This window comes from Kwoniella pini, chromosome 2 (assembly GCF_000512605.2).
Source record: "Kwoniella pini CBS 10737 chromosome 2, complete sequence".
Lineage (NCBI taxonomy): Eukaryota > Fungi > Basidiomycota > Tremellomycetes > Tremellales > Cryptococcaceae > Kwoniella > Kwoniella pini.
In genome coordinates, this window is record NC_091717.1 from 1,419,031 (window position 1) to 1,435,911 (window position 16,881).

The following is a 16,881-nucleotide window of genomic DNA, read 5'->3' on the forward strand; positions in this document are numbered from 1 at the left end:
CAGTTATAGACCCTACTTTTGAGCTGCGAGCGAAAGTACGAAGGTCTTGGCAGGCAAGCCAAAGACCACATAAGGAGGCTGATAGATGGCTAAGGATGATCACAAATGGGAGAAAGGATAAAGAGAGTGCTAAAAGGAGGATGTAAGAAGCGGTACTATCATAGACAAGATTGGATTGGAATTGAAGATGATATGGGCAGACCGAATTATGCTAAGTGGCATGAAAGGTGTTTCAAATCTGCGCGTACTTGGACTTGGCATTCGGTCAAGTATGAGAATCCAAAGGAGGGTTTGACAAGTATTATGTATACACACAATCGCAGGGCGAGAAAGATAAATATAACTCACAATGACTTTGTTCCTAGACAATCCAAAATCTTTTCACTAAATCGTCAAGACTAGTTTTCAGGTTCAGTTGACTGTCCAGCAGCGAGTATGATTTGTCGTATTCTTGATCAACAAGAATTGAGGACGTTTGGACCTGCCAAAATAATTGAAGAACAATAAATGGAAAAGAAAAAACGTTTCAAGATGAATCAAATTATTATGCTAAAGAAAGAAACTAAAATCAACGACCTGGTTTAGAAGACCGATATGAAAGGTAAATCAGGATTATAGAAAAGAAGAAGGCTTAATGAATCTGCGAAAGGAAAGCGTAGTTTGTTTCAACTGCGTAAAATGTTAAATACACTAAGATTTACTTTGATGTCCAACTGATGAGATCTTTTGTCCGAAGTTACTAAAGAACGTGGACTTTGGTATAATCCTGAATTATCTATGAAAGATGCCAAGTATTGATCGACTATCCACTGTGTTTATCTGCACAACCTCCTTGATCTTTGATTTCTGTACCCCCTAGTATTGTGAGAAAGGAGAAGTTGATCGAGGGTTAATGTGATTTCTGTAACGAGTTCCTATTCTCGCTCGGAGTGATTTTTTGATTTTTGCTTATAAAGTCGCGTCGACGTCGTTTTGTCTTTTCAGGGTTTTTGGATTCGGGTTCAATTGATCAAATGCTAAAACGTGATTTTCTGGGGTTAGAAAGCTGTTGATATATATGCCTTCGATTCGTTATGCTTGAGGTGGCAAATTCTTCCATAATCATTCATGAACTTGCAGCTGGGTATGCATGACTATATATATACATACTCAACATTGTAATTTGTGAGACTCAATGATCATCAAAAACGATCGTGATGATGACAACGTGAGACATCTGAGATTCATTACCGCACGGATCCCCGCGTAAGGATCAATCAATACAAATTATATCATATGTCAAGGGTATGAAACGATATTAATTTTCCTTTTGCGTCGATATTTAAAGGTACAAAGACTCTTGAACGTATCGTAAAAATACCTTGGCTTTCGTGATGATCAAATGACGAGACTGCGGTTTAGTCACTGATCTGCGGGGATTGATTTGATGCACCAAAAAAGTGTAACTTTAAGCCAAAGATTGAGAAGGAAGGCACCATATTTGGTAACTGCGATCGATCCTGGTTAGGCGGCGAATATCATGCAAATTGATCTGCCGCAAGCCTATTCAGACAGATAATGACATCCGCTAAATCTGTTGAAAAGCGGGATAATCGTACCGATAACCGAGAAATAAGCATAGACGCTAGACGCAGAATCAGGACAGGCGCCCAAGACCCTTTTAACAATATGAGATGTTATACATGATGTGGGGCCCGAATCTGAATTTACTCTTGTGGTGGAGCGAACATATTTCCTTTCTTTGTGGAAATAAAAAATGCATAAGCCACCAGATTTTATCCCTTTGTCTAGACTCGTACAAACCTGTCAATACTTCACTTATAAGATACTTCTTGGAACTATTCTCAAAGCACACTATATTCCAGAAAAGCAAAAAAGGGAATCAAGTAGCTAAAATGAGCGAAACTGACTATTACATTGGGTTTGACGTGTAAGTGAGCTCTCTCTCGAGTTCTGAAATTGGTACAATCAGTTAATATAATCCTCGTATATCTAGCGGCACCGGATCGGGTCGAGCTTGTCTGGTAGACAGTAACGGAAAATTGATAGCTGAGCATTCAGGTGGGTAAACCTCTTGTCCAAGCTGTGGAAATGGCTTTTAAAAATATTGACGTGTATCACGTTGTTCAATGCAGAGGCCACCCTCACTCATAGATCACCAACGGACCACAGAATTTTCGAACAATCAACCACGAATATCTGGTCATCTCTTTCCAAATGTTGTAAAAAAATCTTAGCTGAATCAGGTATAGACCCAAAACAAGTGAAAGGAATAGGATTCGATGCTACTTGTTCTTTAGCTGTAGTTTCCAAAGATGGTAAACCAATTTCGGTCTCTAGAACAGGGTCTACCGAAGAAGATGAACGTGATGAGAATTTAGGTAAAGATGGAGAATGGAATGTGATTTTATGGGCAGATCATAGAGCTGAAGAAGAAGCTGAAAAGATTAATGCTACTGGAGAGGGAGTTTTAGGATTTGTTGGAAAAACTATGAGTGTACGCTTCAGATTCGTTTATAGCTGCTGTACTATACAGAGTAAGGCCAGGAACGAGAGCTGATATCGTGATTTAGCTTGAAATGGAAATCCCTAAAACTCTTTGGTTGTCTAAACATATGAATGAGGAGAAATTCAAAAATTCTATGTTGTTCGAGTAAGCCAATTTCGCAAGTCTTTCCGCTTGGAACAATAGTAGCTGATACATACTCCGACCAGCTTACCAGACTGGTTGACCTACAACGCTACCACCTCCTTAGCCAGATCAGCATGCTCCTTAACATGTAAATGCTCTTTCGTACCTCCTGGCGCTAAGATGGTACATGAGTGTGATGGTGGAAAAGAAGAAATCAGTCAAGATGGGTGGTCGGCAAGATTCTTCAACAAGATTGGTACGTTCCGCTTCCCAATTACTTGCGGATATAAGCTGAAAAATTTCACCTGATTTTCCAGGACTCGAGCAAATGGTTGAGAACGATTTCGAACAATTGGGTGGTATACCAGGAAAGAATGGTTTGGTACTGACTGCTGGTCAACCGGTCGGAAAGGGATTGAGCAAAGCCGCTGCTGAGTCTTTGGGGTTAGTGGAAGGCACTGCTGTCGGAAGTGGTGTCATCGATGCGTAAGCCATTTTTTCCTCAGCGGCCATGTTGAGCTTGATTCATACAGTGAGCTTAATGGTTCCTGGTATTCAGATACGCTGGATGGATTGGGACTGTCGCTGCTGCTGCGGGTGCAGACCAACCTAAACCAACTCTCGAAGATGCCAGTTCCAGATTAGCTGCCATCGCTGGTACGAGTACATGTCATATCGCTCAGAGTAAAGAAGGTATCTTGGTACCAGGGTGAGTTCATTTACGATTCTACATATTTGAGAAATGGTCGCTAATGGATGTCTTGCATTCAGTGTCGTGAGTACAGCTATTTCGATAGAGCAACATTACCATATTGGATGGCTGATGAAACAACTGTACACAGTGGGGACCCTATAGAGATGCAGTCTTCCCTGGTCTATGGATGAACGAAGGAGGACAATCGTCGACGGGTCAAGTGAGTCCATGTCGCAATATATGTCTTGATTCAAGACTGAGATGGGTTGGGTTTATTGATACTGATATTATCCACTTAGCTGATTGACTTCATGATGCAAACCCATCCTGCTTACCCTAAACTTGTTGAACTTTCCAAGAAGACAGGCAAGAGTACATTCGAACTTTTGGGTGATAGATTAGATGAGATGCTGAAAGAACGAAATGCTCTTACCTTGAGTATGTTGATAAAGTTCCTCCCATGGACTGGTCAGGGCTGATTGTTATCAATGGATTAGCTCATTTGACTAAGGATTTACATTTTTACCCTGACTTGGTAAGTTTATCTGTCCTGCATACCTTGGAGCGCAAAGCTGACTCGATGGTTACTTTCCCTTAGCATGGTGAGCTACAATCATGTGATAAACTCAGCAATCTCCTCGTGTCGAATTAATTCCAATGTCGCAATTCTTTCCAGGTAATCGATCTCCTCTTGCCGATCCAAGGATGAAAGGTTCTATTGTCGGTCTTACTTTAGATGATAGTTTGAGTGATCTGGCTGCTAAGTTCAACGTTACTCTCGAGGTGAGCTGAAACGTTCGCTGAGACCAGAATACAGCTGACGCATACATACAACAGGCAATCGCACTTCAAACTAGACATATAGTCGACGAGATGAATGCCAAGGGACATAAGATTGACTCGATCTACATGAGTGGTGAGTGTTTTTATTCGTTTCAGAATTGACCATACCCTTTTGTCAGTCATTGCTTCAGATGATAGTCAGCTGATGTCATGGGTATATAGGTTCACAAGCGAAGAACGGACCATTGATGAGATTGCTTTCTACTGTCCTTCAAATGCCAGTCATCATCCCACCACAACCTTCAGCAGCTGTAGTACTTGGTGCAGCGATGCTGGGTAAATACGCACATTCAATTTCAGTAGAATTACAAGGAAAAGAGATTCAAAGTCAGGAAGAAGCTAAGAAAGCTAGAGAAAATGATAAAGATAGATTATGGGACGTTATGGTTTCAATGACTTTCCCTGGAAAGAGAGTAGATCCTAGATCTGACGAACATGGAAATGCTGAAAGGAAATTACTAGATGTTAAATATAAGATTTTTAGAGAGGCTGTGGAAGTTCAAAGAAGGTGGAGAGGAATGATTGCTGAGGCTGCTTGATATTGCTACGAACATGCATAAAGTGATCGTTGGAGAAGCTTGAACGACAGATATGAGGTACTCATGCAGTTGGTTGCCTCAATGTTCGGTACAATGGGATGGTCAATAGTTTCTGAGAAGCAAGATCTCTAAGCAGAATCTCGTTAAAATTGCCCCTTTTTCGCAACAACGCTGATCAAATAATCGATAATATCTTGTCTTATCTAAACTTTTGTAATTTCAGGGTAAAATAAGTAAATCATTACACATAATTAAAGATGAAACACCTGAGTTTCGCACTTCGCCGCTTAAAGTTAGATTACACTAAAGTTGAATCACCCATCAACTGACAATCAGCTCATTACCATCATCATCATCATCATCATCATTCTAGGAATAGAGTACATACGTCCTTTGAACATTGTTGACTTGTTTACTCTTCTCACTCATATGACAGTGGTGATCTGTGCGTTAGGGGTAATATTATACGCGTACTCGGTTAAAAAACCCACAGGCTTGATTTCTTTGACTTCTAAATTTTCCATAAATCAATTTTCCTTCTCTTCAACTTTTACTTATATATAACAAGTCTGATTTATCTTTTCTTTCCTTTTCACCTTTTCCTTTTCTCCCTTCAGAAAAATCTCATCTATCGAAATTGTAGAGACCACTCCCTGCTTCTCATTGTTTCTTTCCGTTATCGTAAGTCATTATCATTCATCGATCTCGTTCATTGCTCATTGAACATTAAACAGTTCAACCAAAAGTTGTAATCTGACTTTGTAGTCACTCACTTTCTTTTACTTCTTTATTCACTTTCAGCACCAAATTAGAATCATTAAGTAAGTCATTCCTTCTCTTACCCTTCCCGTCTTACCGCTTATACTCACTTGCAATTAACTCCTCTCAATTCTCTTAATTCCTTACCTTATATTCGGTCAATGATTGCTCAGAAACAGTCTCGTCAGCACCCAAACACAATAAGTTCCTTCAAAATGCCGCCTAAAGAAACCGGTACTGCTGTGAGTTTCTGACATAATTCATCGCATCTCTTCCCTAAAGCTGATGTATGTTATTCAGACCGCTGGCGACCTCGTCTCAGGAATGCAGGATCTGTCTATCGCAACCAGAAGAGGGATGCAAGAAACTCTTGATGGTTCGCTGAGTCCTTATATCATCTTGAAAATATGCTGATGAATGCGTTGTTGTACTACAGGTTGTCCTCCTAGACCTGGTAGGTCAATTGGTATCATGGCTGAAAATTGATTGACTTATCATTGACGCTACTACATAGGCTATGGTACCGCCGGACGAGCTATCGAAGTCAATGCCAACATGTTCTTATCGAAGTTCAAAAGCCAAGGAAATACAATCATGTAAGTAAAGTGTATATGAACTTTGTCTTTCTCAGTCACAACACCTTTCGCTGGTGTTACCTCGACTACCTCGACTAATCAAGATTTTCTGCCATAGTCACTATGACATCGATATCAGCCCCGTTGTAAAGGTTGCAAATCAGAAGTAGGTGATCATCTTGATCGGTCAATGTTCCACATAGCTAATAATCATGGAAATTCAGGAAACCACGAGCTCTTCTCCAGGCTGTGTGGGATCAAATGGTTCTTGAAGCTAAAGGCGATATTAGAAAGTCCCTTGACGCAGCCGCCTATGACCAAGTGTACGTTTCTCAATTATCTTCAGACGATGTGATGCTAATCTTACTACACTTTCTTGTGATATAGAAAGAGCTTTTACACTCCAGTGCCTCTCCCTGATACAAGCGTATGTGATCACCAGCACTCGTCAGGAACTTTGAATTTCTTCAACTGACAATCTACATCCCCTGACTTTATAGACTGAGATCATTGTCTCTCTGAAGGAGGATGGGAAAGACCCCAAGGACGATAAGCGAAGATTCAAAGTCATCATCCAGTCTGTCAACACAATCGATCTTTCCATCATTGAAGAGTACTGTCGCGGTACTAAGCAAAGTGAGCAAACGCGTGAAATGATGGTAAGCTACATCTTCGCGAATACTCGATATCGCGTTGACTTGACTTCCTGTTGTAGCTTACAGCCATTCAAGCTATGAATATCCTGTTCCGACAGGATCCTGCTAAGCAATTCGTCATGTCCGGCGCTGCTGGTCGAAGATTCTTTACTGAGGGTAACTCTATCGTACTTGCAACACATCCGTGGAATGCGTTGATTGACGAATTTATCTGCAGAGGGCTCGGAGCCTCTTTCGAACGGTGGTATCCTTTACCGAGGATTTCAGCAATCTTTCAGATGGACTTCGTCGGAGCACCCCGCTCTTCAAGTAAGACTCCATCTCTCTTTATCAATATTAGGCGACTGACGAGGTATCGTTCAGATCGACACAGCTTACTCTGCGTTCATTGAACCTGGAATGCTGCCTGTAAGCTGAATCCTTAGTGACATACTCCTCAATTTAACGAGTACCCTAAATCTGACTATAATCACAGGACGTATGTGCTCGACTTCTTGGAATGAGCGGCGGAGGTGGCTTTGGAGGTGGAAGGGGTGGTAGAGGTTTTGATCGAGGTGGAAGAGGTGGTGGCAGAGGTGGACCTCCTCCTCGCCAAGGCAATGGTGGGGTCCCAGCCATTCAAGATCTCCAGCCCATGCAAATCAGAAAGGTCAATGAATACCTGAAGACTGCGAAATTTAGAGTCACTCACAGGTAACTCATTTGAGCTCATTCAGAAATAGCCAAGCTGATATGTGATTGTACTCAGAAACTCCGATCGAATATTCTCAATCAATAAGATTACCACTCAGCCAGCCGAAGCTCTCAAATTTACACTCTCAGGCAAAGATGGCAAACCTGATCGACAAATTGGCATCATTCAATATTACAAGGAAATTTACAATAAACAAGTCACTCGTCCTCGACTTCCTTGTGTCCAATACGGGAAGAACAATTACATCCCGTGAGTGAATCAAGCCTCCCTGACGGTTATCAAGCTGACAACCTACCAGCATGGAGTTTGTCAAGCTCGAGCCATTCCATAAGATCCCCATGCTCAAATTGACCTCCGATCAAACGGCTGAGATAAGTCTTCTATTCTGGAATGCTTTGACGTGCACCTGGTCTGACAACTCTACACATCATTAGACATGCCGCAAAACCTCCTCCTCAAAGACAAGCTGCTAGTGAGTTCTATAAAAGAATGAGTTATGTGCTCAGCCAGCTGATCAACCCGCCTGCGAATGTAGTCAACGCATGGCGACAAAGACTTAATTACAGCAACTTACCCAAGATTAAAGCCTGGGGAGTTCAAGTCAACGATCAGATGATGAAGATTCCTGCCAGAGTCCTCAACCCTCCCAACGTATTGTACGGCGGCAACAAGAGTATGAGAGCCAACTTTGGGTATGTACCAAACCAAAAACGGGATAGACGGAAAAAGCTGACAGTAAACTGTAGTTCATGGAATTTGAAGAATGTGAAGGTAAGTTGTCCACCTTCTGTGGAACGGATGATTGGAGCTGATTTCCCTTTTCTTGAAGTTCACCAAACCCGGGAAGCCGCTCAAGTCATGGTCCGTAGTCTCTTTTGACGAGAGATGTGGCGAAGCAGATCTTCGTGAGTTGACAGTACCCTTTATATATGACCCTGCTGATGTCATGTGATAACAGAAAAATTTGTCACATTGTGTGTAACTTCACGGTCTTCTTATATGATGTATTCAAGCTGACAAATTCAAACTCACCAGCCTTGTTGATCAACTGGCCGCTTACGGTTAGTACAAAACTACTTTTGCCCATCCGCGATATCCCGATAACGTATCGCTGAGCCGATATTTATAGGTTGCGTAGTTGAAAACCGACAACCAGATTGTTTCCGATGGAATCCAAATCAAGGTGAATACGCTTTGCTTGTATAATACTTGACACTGACGTCACTACCAGCTGGAAATGGCACTGGGATCAAGGTTGGTCTGCAAGAGGCTGCTCGAAAAGCTTACATGAAGTCCAAGGCCAATCCTCAACTAATTATTGTCATAATGCCCGTGAGTCGACATTGCACCCTGGTTCCCAACGGTAACCTGCGACTGACTGACGATACCCATTATCGCAGAGGAAAGATACTCAGATGTACAAAACCATAAAAGCTCAAGCAGGTGAGCTCGTTTCGATAGTGTTCCGCCGTTGATTACTCATTGATGTCTGCAATCTCCTCCATATAGCTGACGGACTTCTCAAGGTGCGTTGATTTGGCCTCATATTCATGCGCCTGTTCTGATTTCGCGCCCATAGCCCGTGGTCACGCAATGTCTTCAATCCCAGAAGATCAAGAGTGATAGAGGTTTAGATCAGGTATGCAATGGACTCTCCTTTGGACGCAACATTACGCTTACCCTTGCCCTTTAGTACTGCGGCAACGTCGCCATGAAGATACATGTCAAGCTTGGCGGTGTCACGCATCAGGTAGCTCACGGTGTAAGTGGACAACGTATCCCGATACTAGTATCTGCGCTGATCTCTCACGGATTTTAGATCGATAATAAAACGATGATGATAGGAGCCGATGTGAGCGGATCAAGGAAAGTGATATTATGATGACTTCTAACTTCGACTGTATAGGTAACCCATCCGCCCCCACAAGGCGGTCTCATCCAACCCTCAATTGCAGTCACTGTCTGCGCTGTTAACGGCGAGAACAATAAATTCGCGCCTGCCATACGACTTCAAGAGGGACGAGTGTAAGCTAGCAGTCATTCAGCACAATCATAACAATGCTGACCAAGTAACACACTCGCAGCGAAATCATACAAGACCTTGAGAATATGATGTACGATCATATCATTGCTTTCGAGAAAAATACCAAGGCCAAGCCCGAGAAAATTTTGTTCTTCCGAGATGGTGTTTCAGAGGGTCAATACGGTCAATGCGTTGAGTAAGTCAAACCCTGCCTAAATCCTGGTATGCTGCATATTTATGATCCATATTTTAGATACGAGGTCGAAGCTGTAAAGCGAGCAGCGAGAAAATTCGCCAAATATATGCCGAAAATTACCTTCGTCATCTGTGCGAAAAGGCATGCGATGCGCTTCTTCGCCGTTGGCGAAAGCGATAAGGACAGGACTGGAAATCTTCCTGCTGGTAAGCTCTAAGTGTTATAATTGTGAACATCCTAGACTCATCGCAATCCTGGGACAGGTACGATTGTCGATTCTAAAGTTACTTCGCCCATGATTCATGACTTCTATCTTCAGGTGACTAGTCAAAACTTCAGTCCGGCTGTAAAAAGATGACTATACTGATAGATTACGTGTAGGCCCACGCGGGACTTCAGGGTACTGCCCGACCAACGCATTAGTGAGTTACCTGTGCTCGTATTGGCCTGGTATCAGAGTTAACAGTTCATTCGATAGTGTCGTGGTTGCCGATGAGAACAAAGTGAGTTGATCCCCTTAGACTATCGCATACGAATGTATAACTGAACTCAACGTCAGTATTCCCCCGATAAACTGCAAAAGCTTATCAACGATCTCTGCTATACCTATTCCAGAGCTTCAAGATCAGTCAGCGTGAGTGACCTCCTTCGCGACAGAGAAGGAAGCTGATATAATGTTCATCATAGCTTGTTCCGGTTGCATATGTAAGTGCTTGTATGACTTCTAGTGCCTACTGATCTCCGCTGACGTATGCCCGACTCCATCCAGTATTCTGATATCGTTGCTGAGAAAGTCAGAGATTGGGTATACAATGAGGACTTGACCGAGACCGCTTCTACTGCTCCTTCTTCCGGATCAGGGGGACAAACAGCGGTGGCAACCTTTGACCCGCTTCGACTCAGTGAGTACAGTGTTAGCATTATATCATGCTTGACAACAGCTAATGTATGCGGTTTGCAGAACGAAGAATCGAGAATGATCCTGATTGTACGTGATTTGAAGTATAATGATTGGGTATTTGGCTAATTGATCATGACTGTTTTTCTGTTTGTAGTCAACTCGGTCGCTTGGGTAAGTTTGTAATCAGTTCATATGCGAAGTCAAAACTGACATTGTTTCTGCAGTACATGTAATACGACTCGCAGCTATCTCAGGTATCAACCCTTTCCGAACCTGGTTCCACTGTTCAAGTCACTCGACTCCCAAGATAACTGTAAACACTCGTTCGTGGAGATAGTTCTTTGTACAATAGTAAATAGTTAAAGAATAGATGATTTTGGCGGTAACATAATCTAGGTAGCGCAATATGAAATGTATAACAGTAACATCGGCTCACGTTGTCAGGCAGGCTTCAATGTTGTCGGAAATCTTCATCATTTATCTTTTTTGAGCCCGAACAAGGCTGGTCGGGAGAAAGCTTAGACCCTATCAGAGTATGATATGAGTTCCTTTGATTGATCGAACAAAGGTGACATGGCCTCGTGTTGTAATGAGATTCAGGTACACACACGGATACTCAAAAGGACAATAATATTAAAACTTCTTCACCATCAAAACGTGTAACGACACTGACATACTCAACTGATCAGATACATATAAAGTGGTATCCTTATTTTAACCCTTTCTCTTTCACTTCATTTCTCACTCAGTGGTATTGTCAGATTTCACAATATAGGCTTGTTACCAGAGTTTGTCTTGTGATTTGTAGTTGGTCTGTCGTAGATTAAGCAGGTCGATACCGAGAGCAGAATCAGTCACTTACTCAATATGGCGAGTAATAATGATAATCAGCAAACCTCTGGGATAGAAGAGGTACGTGACAATCTCTCGAAGAGATTTCATCTGTACATTTCAAGAGCAGATTCCTGTTCAATAAACGAAAAGCAAAAGGCTGATACTTTGTGAATAGGTGGAAGGAATCAACACAACTCTGTCGAATCTGGCTTTGACCGACAGTAGAGACGATCTCGCAAGTAAGTGTTTCTCGCATCAGCTCCCAATCGATCATTGACTGATGAATCTTCATACGTACCAATTAGACTGTATGGCTAGACCAAGTAAGTGTTACATATTGCCTACAGCCTCAATGTTTCCGGTGATGCTAAAATATCGCCATTATCCTCGTGTCAGATTTCGGTGTCGAAGGCAGGAAAATCACTGTTCATGCGAACGTGTTCCCCATTACCGTCACTCGCAAATCGATGATCATCTAGTACGTACAAGAATCCCACTTACAGCATCATAATATCATAATGAGCTAACATGAAGGATGTGCATTATGCAGTCAGTACGACATCTTGATTGAGAAAGCAGTGAAATCCAAAGGAGAATTAAAGTGAGTGTTATCCCAATTGTGGACATCGGGTCGTTGGCTGACATTGCCATCATCCATGTTTAGGGCTGGACGAGAACTCAGTTGGAAGATCTGGAAGCAGCTCTGCGCGAAGAGCCCTGGTCATATCAAGCGAGATCTTGAAGCCGCTAGCTTCGATCGACAGTAAGTGCGATCTATGTCAGCTTTTGCTTGGCATCCTACTGATATCTTCTTTCACAGGAGTAATTTCTATACACCTTACAAATTGAAGTTGTCGAATCCTGTTGTAAGCGACAAAAGGACGTTTGAATTCACTCGATATTGTAATATTGATTCGAGTCATCTGATGATAGGTCACCATTCGGATCGAGCTGCCGGACACAACGGCTACCACTGAGAAACAGAAGCAGGCTAATACGTTTAAATGTACCATTAAGTTGGTTCGCGAGGTTGACCTTCACAGTCTCGTCACATATTGTCAAGGTGGAGTTTATGATGAGGCAACGAGCGCTATGGTCGTGAGTTCTAAAGCTCGATGTGTCTGAGACGAGACTGACCGATTGTTTAAAGGCTGCCGCAAAAGCGGCAATCAACGTTTTACTCCGTCAAGATCTGTATGATCGATATCTCCAGAAAGGGGGAAAGGGGCGAAGATTCTTCACTCTTGGTTAGTCGCTTCAATGGTCATTGACTTTCTTAACGCTAAGTCATGCTACAGAGAATCTCAATGAGATGAGTGACGGAGGGAGGATCTTAAATGGTTTCATTCAGTCTGTCATCCCCACACAAAGTGGTCAAGCAGCCCTTCAGGTTAGTAGCCCATTACGGGTAGCTGCTGACAACTGAACCAGATGAATGCAGCCTACGGGCCGTTTTTCAAGCCCAACATTCTCATTGTAAGTCAGGCACCCAGTAAATTCAAACATGGAATTGCTGATTTCACCATTGAATCAGAATATCTTGGAAGAAATTGTTTCCGGCAGAGGTGGTGGCCTGCGTGGACGGGGTGGGTACAGAGCTGGCGACAGAGGTAATCGAGGTGAAGGGGGCGCAGCTGGAAACACCCAAGGGAACTCGCAGTTACTGGTAGATGGAATCTGGAAGCAGAAAAAGCAATTCGAGATCCTCTTGAATCGTACCCGATTTAACCTAACTCACCGGTCAGTCTTACTTTTTTCCGATATTACTATTGCGTCTTTTGCTTGACGGATTATATCTCTGCAGTCAGAGCAACCAACCCTTGCAGATTGATGGTTTAACCGACAAGAATGCTAATGAGTTGCTATTTAAAATGGCAAATCCAGACGGTGGTCAGGATACGATGATCTCGGTGACAGATTTTTACAAAAAGGTTCACAATATCACTTTGAGTTATCCCTGCCTACCTCTTGTTCGTACAGCGCATAAGGGCACACCGAAGCAAAAAATTAAAGACAACAATAACGGCCAAAACAAGGATAAAAATAAGGACAATAACAAATACTCCTTTTACCCGTAAGTGGATTTTGTATGTTACAGAGGGCGGCTAACACGGTTTTCTGACTTGTTCCAGTATGGAGTTGGTCAAACTGACTGACTTCAACGGCATACCCTTCACCGCGGTCAGCTCATCGCAAACGGCTGAAATGATCAAGTAAGTCTCAACGGATTTCTTCGAGATAGCGATGAACGGATGAAGGCTGATCCCAAGTGATAGAGTTACTGCTAAGCGACCTGAAGAGAGAAAAGCTTCAAGTAAGTGTACACGATCATTATTTGGCCAAGTGAAAGCTGATAATTGGTTAGTCATGAAATGGCGACAGGAGCTAGATTATTCTTCATTGCCCAGATTGAAGGACTGGTGTCTTGAAATTAGTCCTTTCATGATGGAAGTGAATGCTCGAATCCTAGATCCTCCAGAGGTCAGATACAAAGGATCCTTCGCATCGCCGAATTATGGGTCAGTCCTTGCGATGTATAGAAAGTGGGCGCTCATACTTAGGGTTGCGTTTGGGCAATAGGACATGGGGCTTGAACAGACACAAGGTCAGTCGCTTCCCTGACTTCGAAATCATGCACTAACTACTTGTACTCTTAGTTTGTAAAAGCGAACAAAGACTTGAGAGCTTGATCTATCTTATCCTTGGACAATAACATGCAAAATGATCCAATCGGTGAGTACTCTGCCGGGTTATCAGAGTCGTACACGAAAAAGCTTGAGTCCTGATGTCAGGGTTTGTATACTGTAGACAACTTAGTCAAGAAGTAAGTTGTAGGATCCGGTGCGCAGCTCTTTCTGACCCTTAGCAGGCTGACCGGCTCCTTGGAGAACCATGGCTGTATTATTAAGAACAAAGCGCCACCGATCATTCATGGCAAAAGATTTGACATTTCGGGCTCCCTGAGCCGAGCAGCGAAAATGGCTTGCCAAGGTGAAGGTCCGAAGCAGCCTCAGCCCCAACTGATCATCGTGATATGTAAAGTAAGTCCACCGGATTGAGCTTTGCGGCAGAAATGCAGGTGTAGCTGCTGTCACCTGACCTATCTGTTTTCTAGAGGAAAGAGCCTGGACTATACCAGGATATCAAGAGGATTGCTACGAACGAGCTCGAAAAGGTAAGCTCTCTCGCATCGTTTGCAAACCAGGAGCTAAGTTTCGTATGCTTTAGCCTGTTGTCACCCAAATTATGCTCTCTTCGAAATCCGGAAACGAGAAGGGTTTGAGCATGGTGAGCCACATGTGAATTGTAAAGATGTAATTGGAAGTGCTCTGAGATTTCGCTTAGTACCTGAGTAACGTCGCAATGAAGATACACTCGAAGCTCGGTGGTGTCACCCATGAAGTCGCGATACCCCTGTCGGTCAGTCGCATCAATCTATAGCTGATTTGCTCCGAGCTGACCGGCTTCGAGCTTGCAGATTAACAAGACCACCATGTTGGTGGGAGCAGACGTCACACATCCGCCACCACCTTCAAAGAGCAGGCCTCTTCAGCCCTCAATCGCGGTATCTACGGCTGCCATCAATGGTGATAACAGTATGTTTGTACCTTGCATTAGGCTGCAAACCGGTAGAAGGTAAGCATTAGGGCCTGCTCCACTATCTGTTTACGCTAAATGTTCTTCTCTGTTGAAGAGAGATGATTGAGGACTTAACCAACATGATGAAGGATCACATCAGGCTTTCCGAAAAGAAGACTGGAAATAGACCCCAAAAGATTCTCTTCTTTAGAGATGGTGTTTCTGAAGGCCAATATGACCAGTGTGCAACGTGAGTGATGCGAGAGTTTACGAAGCCCAAAGGCGATAAACTGACAAGTAATTTAGCATCGAGCTAGACCGTATCAAGCAAGCTTTTAGGGAGCTTGATACCAAATACCGGCCAAAGGTCACCATGATAATCTGCGCAAAAAGGGCAAGTGTTTGTTCTGGTCCTGGGCTCAGATATGGCGTGTCAGCTGATCCCCTGTCGTAATCCTAGCACCAGATGCGATTCTTCGCCTCGAACGCCAAAAAAGATACCGACCAAAAGACCGGAAATCTCCTTGCTGGTAAGTCATCCCACCGCTTTGATGCCTATAGCGAAGCGCTCATTGAAGAATCTGAGTTTTGATTCTTTGATTATTTGTTGTAGGTACATGTGTTGATAGCGGAGTAACGCATCCTTACGCTTTCGACTTATATCTACAAGTAAGTAGTACATTCTGCGATTTATCAGTGGTGCTGATACATTGGGATGTTGAAGGCCCATGCGGGACTCCAAGGGACTGCTAAGCCGACCCATTAGTGAGCATCCTGGGCGCGGTGACACTTGAGCAAGAGCTGATAAAGATTCTAGTGTGGTTTTATCCGACGAGAACGATGTAAGCTCATTCGCAAAGGGACTGGCTGGATACGTATGAACGCTTAACAGAGTTCATGCAGTTCTCCGCCGATCAAATGCAGGATCTCTGCAATAAATTATGTTACAGCTACGCTAGGTGCACCAAAGCAGTATCGGTAAGTGATTTCTTACCCTCTAATTATGAAGAAGGCTGATTGATCTTCCGAAGCTTATCCCGGTGGTCTACGTGAGTGTTTTTCAATCTGCAGCAACCAAATGGTGGTAAGCTAAGGGCGATCTGTGACCCTTGAATTACAGTATAGTGATGTGAGTGACCTGAATTTGGCGTTCATTTAAGTGTCCCATAAAATTAGTATACTGATATCTAGTCCTGTTTGACTCAGTTAATTGCATGGAAATGCCGGGACTTCGTTTATCCTTCCGACGATAGTAGTGAGGTAGAATCGATCAGGACCACTTCTACAGGCGGTGTTGAAGTTGCGTTCGATCCTAATCAGTTATGTGAGTCGGTCCGAGAGATCAACCCGGACTACTTGTACTTATATTTCTCATCCATTGTAGACCGAAGATTAGAACAGTCCCCAGACTGTAAGTCCCTTTGCATTGTATCTCGAGTTTGGCAGCTAATGATCGACGTGATCCCCAGTCAATTCTGTGATGTGGGTGAGTAACCTATCTTACATCCTCCTGCAATGAACGAAGTGATCTCTAATTCCCCGAATTGCAGTATATGTGATGGGACCGCAAGTCACTCACCAACGAATTCCCATACTCATTCCTTCTTGATCATGATTCAAAGTAGATCAGAATTGTCGTATAGTTTTCTGACATCAGTCCCTAGCGATTTTCTTGTATAATATCAGATCAAAATTATGCAGTTTTATCAACTTGAGCGGATTCGCCGCGTAACGAAATTCAAATTTGTATTACTACTGCTAAACAGTCCAGTTTGATCGCAAGTCGAAACGTATGCTTTCTGATGAAGTGTAAGTAAGACGAATGCATGCAATCAGTCAAGAATATGGTTCCATGCATCTAAAACGAGGAGCAATCGGTCAAAGGGGGTAAGCATGAGGAGACGAGAATGATTTTTATTTCTTTTCACAAAAGAAAATGACGTTATCCCATCGGAT

General features: G+C 43.0%; 4 protein-coding genes across 4 annotated transcripts; all 4 read left to right on the top strand.

Moving 5' to 3' along the window:
- Positions 1-1,895: 1,895 nt before the first annotated feature.
- Positions 1,896-4,708, top strand: I206_101866 (uncharacterized protein; the record flags this gene model as incomplete). Its single annotated transcript, XM_070202464.1, has 13 exons — positions 1,896-1,930; positions 1,997-2,061; positions 2,136-2,497; positions 2,574-2,653; positions 2,716-2,888; positions 2,950-3,118; positions 3,192-3,333; positions 3,475-3,546; positions 3,626-3,764; positions 3,824-3,861; positions 3,957-4,109; positions 4,164-4,242; positions 4,332-4,708. 13 exons carry the CDS (start codon positions 1,896-1,898, stop codon positions 4,706-4,708), a joined length of 1,884 nt encoding a protein of 627 aa, XP_070058565.1.
- Positions 4,709-5,682: 974 nt separating this feature from the next.
- On the top strand, positions 5,683-10,823 carry I206_101867 (uncharacterized protein; the record flags this gene model as incomplete). The annotated part of the gene is made up of 39 exons (XM_070202465.1): positions 5,683-5,709; positions 5,768-5,843; positions 5,904-5,921; positions 5,982-6,063; positions 6,161-6,208; positions 6,267-6,365; positions 6,430-6,469; positions 6,543-6,701; positions 6,758-6,854; positions 6,916-7,007; positions 7,062-7,106; positions 7,174-7,391; positions 7,447-7,641; positions 7,691-7,696; positions 7,827-7,864; positions 7,928-8,084; positions 8,139-8,163; positions 8,222-8,297; positions 8,351-8,366; positions 8,428-8,453; positions 8,522-8,575; positions 8,624-8,724; positions 8,793-8,835; positions 8,902-8,918; positions 8,972-9,031; positions 9,086-9,154; positions 9,212-9,244; positions 9,299-9,417; positions 9,477-9,611; positions 9,669-9,817; positions 9,875-9,930; positions 9,993-10,033; positions 10,090-10,114; positions 10,171-10,245; positions 10,299-10,316; positions 10,381-10,513; positions 10,573-10,599; positions 10,667-10,683; positions 10,767-10,823. The coding sequence occupies 39 exons, from the start codon at positions 5,683-5,685 to the stop codon at positions 10,821-10,823; spliced, it is 2,769 nt and encodes a 922-aa protein (XP_070058566.1).
- Positions 10,824-11,379: 556 nt separating this feature from the next.
- I206_101868 (uncharacterized protein) lies at positions 11,380-14,036 on the top strand (the record flags this gene model as incomplete). Its single annotated transcript, XM_070202466.1, has 18 exons — positions 11,380-11,424; positions 11,522-11,585; positions 11,652-11,669; positions 11,743-11,824; positions 11,897-11,947; positions 12,011-12,109; positions 12,167-12,212; positions 12,280-12,444; positions 12,497-12,593; positions 12,645-12,740; positions 12,788-12,822; positions 12,881-13,086; positions 13,151-13,420; positions 13,479-13,559; positions 13,623-13,660; positions 13,712-13,865; positions 13,927-13,951; positions 14,004-14,036. The coding sequence occupies 18 exons, from the start codon at positions 11,380-11,382 to the stop codon at positions 14,034-14,036; spliced, it is 1,605 nt and encodes a 534-aa protein (XP_070058567.1).
- Positions 14,037-14,324: 288 nt separating this feature from the next.
- Positions 14,325-16,484, top strand: I206_101869 (uncharacterized protein; the record flags this gene model as incomplete). The annotated part of the gene is made up of 18 exons (XM_070202467.1): positions 14,325-14,387; positions 14,462-14,521; positions 14,575-14,634; positions 14,692-14,766; positions 14,825-14,982; positions 15,041-15,175; positions 15,232-15,319; positions 15,386-15,455; positions 15,539-15,594; positions 15,650-15,690; positions 15,743-15,767; positions 15,829-15,903; positions 15,957-15,974; positions 16,046-16,054; positions 16,132-16,249; positions 16,310-16,336; positions 16,395-16,411; positions 16,476-16,484. The coding sequence occupies 18 exons, from the start codon at positions 14,325-14,327 to the stop codon at positions 16,482-16,484; spliced, it is 1,104 nt and encodes a 367-aa protein (XP_070058568.1).
- Positions 16,485-16,881: the final 397 nt, after the last annotated feature.